The sequence below is a fragment of the Danio rerio genome, chromosome 4 (genome assembly GCF_052040795.2).
Source record: "Danio rerio strain M-AB ecotype USA chromosome 4, GRCz13ab, whole genome shotgun sequence".
NCBI lineage: Eukaryota > Metazoa > Chordata > Actinopteri > Cypriniformes > Danionidae > Danio > Danio rerio.
Genome location: NC_141024.2, coordinates 72,037,789 through 72,045,000, shown reverse-complemented (window position 1 = coordinate 72,045,000; position 7,212 = coordinate 72,037,789). Strand labels below are relative to the sequence as shown.

General features: G+C 42.5%; 1 protein-coding gene across 4 annotated transcripts in view; it reads right to left on the bottom strand.

Annotated features, from left to right (window-relative positions):
- The window catches only part of ptprb (protein tyrosine phosphatase receptor type b), a 93,459-nt gene that overhangs the window by 22,469 nt on the left and 63,778 nt on the right, over positions 1 to 7,212 (bottom strand). For all 4 annotated transcript variants that reach the window (XR_015941993.1, XR_015481659.2, XM_087245588.2 and 1 more), the window contains 5 exon segments: positions 5,945 to 6,214; positions 5,389 to 5,667; positions 4,373 to 4,522; positions 4,018 to 4,279; positions 804 to 910 (listed from right to left, as the gene is read on the bottom strand). Coding sequence is in view for 2 of the 4 variants with exons in the window: in XM_087245588.2 (XP_087101714.2) it covers positions 804 to 910; positions 4,018 to 4,279; positions 4,373 to 4,522; positions 5,389 to 5,667; positions 5,945 to 6,214 (1,068 nt within the window). In the remaining 2 variants the exon portion in view is untranslated.

Genomic DNA, 7,212 nt, shown 5'->3' with positions numbered 1-7,212 from the left:
AACATCATGTTGTCATGGTTTTATCCAAACAACCCTCGATTAAACTGTTTTAAAGTGCCCCTGACATGCATTATAAAATTTATGGAAGTCCACAACAACAGGCTGACCTGTATGTAAGATCAAAAAACACTTTCGTTGTCGAAAATATGCATTTATTTGTACGCGATTACTCCGATAATTCCCATATGATTTGTTCAGTGATCTATTTTTCTTGATGCTACTCTCCTGTGATTGGTCTGAGGACCCAGTCTGTCGTGATTGGTCGACGATGTGCAGCTTAGGATGGAAACGAAACATCCATCTTGACTTATCAAGCGTTGAAGCAGGTGGCCATGATAGTATATGTGTGAGCTCAATGCAGGAAAGTACTGATACAGCACTGCGGTGTGGACACCATTCTTCATCATAACTCCGAGTAAAAGCAATGACAACGAGTATTAAATTAGAAATGTAACTATTTTGAACTGTGGTGCGCACACAAGCTCATTATAGCTGCTCTGCTGTGTGTGCTCAAGCCATTGAAATGAATGGGTTTCATAGTGCAGTGCTTTCAGTGTCTGGTGTGAAAAACATGGCTAAAGATCTATTTGGAGAACGACCTGTGTTAATAGCAAGTCCGTTCTGTTCTTTTGAGAGTCAATACCTATATACATGCTGCACTTTCAGATTCAAACCTCAGCTAGATGTTTTCATTCCCTTATAGCTGTGTTACACACTGAAGGAAAGAAAATCTTTAAAAATCCATAATAGAGGCACTTTAAACATCGGTAATAGCACTAAAAATAAGGATCGCAGTGTCTTACCTGATTGAGTTAATAAAGGGAGCGAGAGATAGGTGTCTGTATAAAGCGGGTGTGGAAATTCTCTGTTCTCTTCATCAAACAGTTGAGTGAAGGCACGGACGCTTAATCTGAGGAAATAAAGCATACAAATTTATTTATAACAGCACATCTTTTACATTAAGTTCAGCTTTCAATGAGGATTCCGCCATCACTAACTCACTCTCATGCTGTGTTTACACCAGACGCGGAACGCGCGGATAAATTGCGCTATTCGCGCGTAAATTGAACATTTGAGTATTCTCGCTTCATTCGCGCGCCAAACCCCGCTTCATTCGCGTGTCAAATTCACTTTAGAACAGATGCGGATTCACGTGTTGGGCGGGGCTTCTGTCTGCCCCTAGCTTCGTTGCTAAAAGGCTAACATGGATTTTATGAGGAAAAAAACAGTGTTTTTGGGCTTTATGAAGACCGAAAAACAGCGTAGATACGTTAAGGGTCGTGACTGAGTCCACTACATGCTTTCAGAGGTGCATCCAGCTCTGTGAGCTCATAAACTCCTCCAGAAACTGAACATGGATGATGGAGGCTTTCAGCGGTGCATCTGACTGAGCCAAGCCCAGTTTGATGAACAGGCGATACGTCACAATCACGCCCCACAAGAGCAAGCTCCTGATTGGTTAAGCAGAACCAATGTCCGATGAAGTTAAGATTTTCGAACCCGAGTGATTCGCGCGAAACGCACTATAAGCAAAATGTCAAACACGCAAAATGCTCAATTAGCGCCGTGCCGTTTGCGCGTATCGCGCCATTCGCACCGCACCATTCCTACAATTCGCGCAGTGCCATTTGCGTATATCGTGCCGCAGGATGTCTATTTGCATGTTTGCATTGACTTAACATGTAAATCACTTGCGCTTGATGCGCGTTCCGCGTCTGGTGTGAATGCAGCATTATGAAGTTGGGGAAACAATTGAGATGTTAGTCAGAATGTTCAGGCTAAAAAACAAATACTCTAGTGTTCTGAAAAAATAAACCATTGCACAACATATGTTTGATCCCAGTGTGAAATGACTGTTTTGTAAGTTTTAGAACTCTAGACATTCTGCTAAACATGTCATGTGAGAGGACATCAACAAAACAAATGGGAGCTCTGACGAAGTAGCGGAGCTGTTAGCAATAATGGAGGAGTGATGGCGAACTAACTCCATTTAGATACATATTGCAATGATTTCGGGTACTTAGCGATGTACGCACACATATATACATAGTCCTTAAATGCTCTGCTGACTTAGACTCTATAATACCTGTTTTATAACTTTAAACTATTCTAAAATATTCTAGCGATCTCTCTTCCCGCGGTGGGAATATTTTGTACAGCAGTGGTTCTCAAACTTTTTTCATCAAGTACCAATGAGGATTCCGCCATCACTAACTCACTCTCATGCTGTGTTCACACCAGACGCGGAACGCGCGGATAAATAGGCAGGGCTTCTGTCTGCCCGGTGACTCTAGCTTAATTGCTAAATGGCTAACATGGATTTTATGAAGAAAAAAACAGTGTTAATGTGGTTTATGAAGACTGAAAAACGGCGTCGATATGTTTAGGGTCGTGTCTGAGTCCACTACATCCTTCCAGAGGTGCATGAACCTGGATGACGGGGACTTTCAGCGGTGCTTCTGACTGAGCCAAGCCCAGTTTGATGAACTGTTGTCGGTGAAGGCTGGAGGATTTCCCCCGGAACACCGACAACAGGCGATACGTCACAATCACACCCCACAAGAGCAAGCTCCTAATTGATTAACACAGTGCCAATGTCCGCTGAGTTCAGATTTTCGAATTCGAGTGATTTGCGCAAAACGCTCAATTAGCGCTGTGCCATTTGCGAGTATCGCGCCATTCGCACCACAACATTCATACAATTCCCGACATTCGCGGCGCGCCATTCACGCGTAACGCACCGCAGGATGTCTATTCACACGTTTGCATTGTCTTAACATGTAAATCACTCACGCTTGACGCGCGTTCCGCGTCTGGTGTGAACGTGTAACAGAGGCCAGCTAGTAGATGCTGTGCAGGTAAACCTCACTCCTCTGACCTCTAAAGGTGCTCTAGCGACAGACGCTAGAGGCCATGGTCTTTAGCCTCCTTGTTAGAGCAATCGACTCTCATGCGGAAGGTTGCAGGTTTGATACCAGCTCAGAGAGGATAGGGTAGCTTAGGACCGGTGGGGTTACATTGGTGCCGTGACCCGGATGGGAGTGAGGTTTAGGGGGGTAAGTGTAACGGAGGCCAGCTAGTAGGTGCTGTGCAGGTAAACCTCACTCCTCTGACATCTAAAAGGTGCTCTAGCGACAGATGCTAGAGGCCATGGTCTTTAGCCTCCTTGTTAGAGCAACCAACTCCCATGCGGAAGGTCGCCGGTTCTATACCAGCTCGGAGAGGGTTGGGTGGCGTAGGACCGGCAGGGTTACAAACGCAGCATTATGAAGTTGGGGAAAGAATTGAGATGTTAGTCAGAATGTTCAGGCTAAAAAACAAATACTCTAGTGTTCTGAAAAAATAAACCATTGCACAACATATGTTTGATCCCAGTGTGAAATGACTTTTTAGGAACTCTATAAACATTCTGCTAAACATGTCGTGTGAGAGGACATCAACAAAACAAATGGGAGCTCTGATGAAGTAGCGGCGCTGTTAGCAACAATGGAGGACAGATGGCGAACTAACAAGGTGGTAATCACGAATTGATCAAAGTACACGTCAACTCAAAGTCTAACTAATTAAACAAGAACAACGCAATAGGTGCCATCATGTACAAACCTCTTCTGTAGCCATATAATCAGAATCACATTTACATGGCGATGCCGTTCTGAAAAGGAAACGCTTTTTGTTTGTGTTTGTAAAACATATTGCATATAAAAGACAACCCAGAAAGACGTGAATACATAGACGTCTTGGCTGAACAAGGATTCATTTGGTCAGTCAGTAAAAATTTTTATGAATGACTATGAATGACTACACATGTGAAGTCTGTCGGACTATTTAGACGTCTGTTAGATTTTCACTGACAGCTTGAATAGCCTTGTTTTAGCCAAGATCTCTATGTTTGGATGTCTATTAGACGTCGATTAAACACAAAATTGCTTGGTGGCATCATTGTCAAAGTAATCCCCATTGAGCCCACAGTTTAGGGCAAGATACTGCATCAAATATTACACAAAAAAGTGGCATTACCGATACGATGTCCTGGATCTAAGGGGCCCGTCACAAAGATGTGATCCGTGCTGGATAGATTCTGGATCCAATTTGCAAGCTCCGCCCAAATGTTTCATTCCTGCTCCCAGGTTTATCTCGAAAACCTGAACCTTGCCGTCGGACCCCTCGGCACACGTGCTGTGAAAGTAGCCCGTCTGGTAGGCTTTGATGGAGTGGTTCTGTCTATAGTCCAGATAAGATGGCAGAGGATGTCTCTGTTCCGGCAAGCCATTATCAACATCTGTAAGTTGAACCAGATGTGATCAGTGAGAATTGAAAAAATGTTAAACTCAATCGACAAAAATAAACTGATTGTCTGAAAAGTGATTGGTACCATTTGACTCCGTGGCAATTATTGTGAAGTAGCGAATGGCTCCGTTAGCATCACTGAACCAGCTGCAGTTGAACTTAAACCGGATGGTGAAATGGGTGATGACCGCTGAATGCTCATTGACCCGTACGGTCACTGGTGGGACAGGGGGCCCTGAAAAACAAAGACTGATCTGCTGAGTTTCTGTGGTAACAACATACGTAGGTACATTTGAGTTCTGTCATAGACACATCTGAGCTCTGTGGATTAAATCTAATTATAATGTGAATAGTGTTCAATTTCTTCCCTGCTAAAAAATCCAGCTTAAACCAGCCTAGGCTGGTTGGCTGGTTTTAGCTGGTCGACCAGGCTGGTTTTAGAGGGGTTTTGGCCATTTCCGGGCTGGTTTTCAGCCATTTCCAGCCTGGTCTTAGCTGGTCAAGCTGGGAGATGACCAGCTAAAACCAGCTTGACCAGCTTAGCCAGGCTGGTCAAGCTGGTTTTAGCTGGATTTAGCTGGTCCCTTTCCAGCCTGACCAGCTAAGACCAGGCTGGAAACCATATATATACCATATATATACATACATACATACATACACACATATATATATATATATATATATATATATATATATATATATATATATATATATATATATATATATATATATATATATGTGTGTGTGTATAGGTATATGAGTGTGTGTGTGTGTGTATGTATGCATGTATGTATATATATATTTATATGTATATATATATATATATATATATATATATATATATATATATATTTATATATATATATATATATATATATATATATATATATATATATATATATATATATATATATATATATATATATATATATACATACATACATACACACACACACACACACACATATATATATATATATATATATATATATATATATATATATACTCTACTCTACTCTACTCTATCCTTTACTGCTATTTACTGCTCTATCCTCCCACTACATTGTTTTCGAGTGTCAAGGTTGTTCTGCCGTCACTTACTGTCGATCATAGTGATAACGCTGTTCTTTACGGTTGAGCTCTGCTTGTCTCCAGACATCACTGCGACGTAGATGGTGTAGTTTTTGAAGGGCTCCAGTCTGTCAAATTGCTGCGAGAGGGTATGGTTTCCCAGCGTGTGCGTGTACACTGCCTTCCCAGAGCCCTGTCTGTGGCACTGCACAACAAAGCCGTCGTAATCAGAGTGCGGAGGAGTCCAGGAGCAGGACACAGAGGTGGAGCTCAGGGGGAAACAGTGGATGCTCGGAGCCGGCAGTGGAGCTGTGGAGAAAAAGAAGTTTGATGGAACACTTTTTTTCCACAGTATTTCCGATAATATTTTTTCTTCTGAAGTCTTATTTGCTTTATTTCGGCTAGTATAAAAGCAGTTTTTAATTTTCTTTAAAACATTTTAAGGTCAATATTATTAGCCCCTTTAAGCTATATTTTTTTCGAAAAATATAATTCTAAGGGCAAATAATCCTGACTTCAGCTTTGTTTTCATTGCATTTCATTCAAACTGCTCAGAAGTGACCGATGTTGATAGAGGTGTACTCACGGGTTCTGATGGTGTGGTAAACGGGACGGCTGTAGGTTACAGGACTGTGTCTCTTCCCACTGACCGTGCGAAGGCTAATGTTGTAGAGCCGGCCTGGATGAAGTCCTTCGAGGATCCGCTGAGTGGGACGGAGATGAGAAATGTACAGTGTGTCCTGAGGAAACCACGTCACTTCGAAATCCTCATAGTCTCCTGTGTCTGGGACATGCCACTTCATGTCCACTGAGCCGCCAGAGCAGCTGACGGACACCGACGATGGCGCTGCGGGGACTGTGGTGATATAATGACGAGAGTCGTTTAGTTTCAGAACTGTTGTACTTTGAGTTATTCTACAGAAACGTCCTTCTTTATGGCAAAAATGTCTAAAAATTATTTAATTCCTCTGAAAACACATCCATCTCTGCTTAAATTCATTCATTTTCCTTCGGTTTAGTCTCTATTCATCAGGGATTGCCACAGTGGAATGAACTGCCAACTATTCAAGCAAATGTTTTACTTAACGGATGCTCTTCCAGCTGCAACCCAGTACTGGTAAACACCCATACACACTCATTCACGCACACACTCATACACTACAGCTAATTTAGTTTAATTCCCCTATAGCGCATGTCTTTGGACTGTGGGGGAAACCAAAGCACCTGGAGGAAACCCACGCCAACATGGGGAGAACATACAAACTCCACACAGAAATGCCAGCTGGCCCAGCCGGGACTCGAACCAGCGACCATCTTACTGTAAGGCGACAGTGCCAACTACTGAGCGACTCTGCTTAAATGATGCTTTTATATTTTTGAACATTTATTTAAAGAACATGTACCGATGTATTTGTCACTGGTGTTTCCTAATTGTTTTGCAATATTAAAATGTTAATTTTATTTTTTTATTTTTTGTTTGTGATGGGTAAAAACACTGTAACACCAGTAACAAAGAGAAGCAATGTTATACAATGAGAAACAAAATGTTATGCTGGGTTCACACCAGACGCGGAACGCGCGGGTAAATAGCCGCGTGTACATTTGAGTTTACTCACTTCATTCGCGCGTCAAACCCCGCTTCATTCACGCGGCAAATCCGCTTCATTCGCGTGTCAAATTCACTTCAGAACAGAAGCAGGGCTTGGTTAACGCGGCGCGAATGTCTGCTGAAGTTCAGATTTTCGAACTCAAGAGATTCGCGCAAACACGCATTAAGCGCATCAAACGCGCAAAACGCTCAATTCGCCCCGTGCCATTCACGCGTATTGGGCTATTCGCACCGCGCAATTCGAG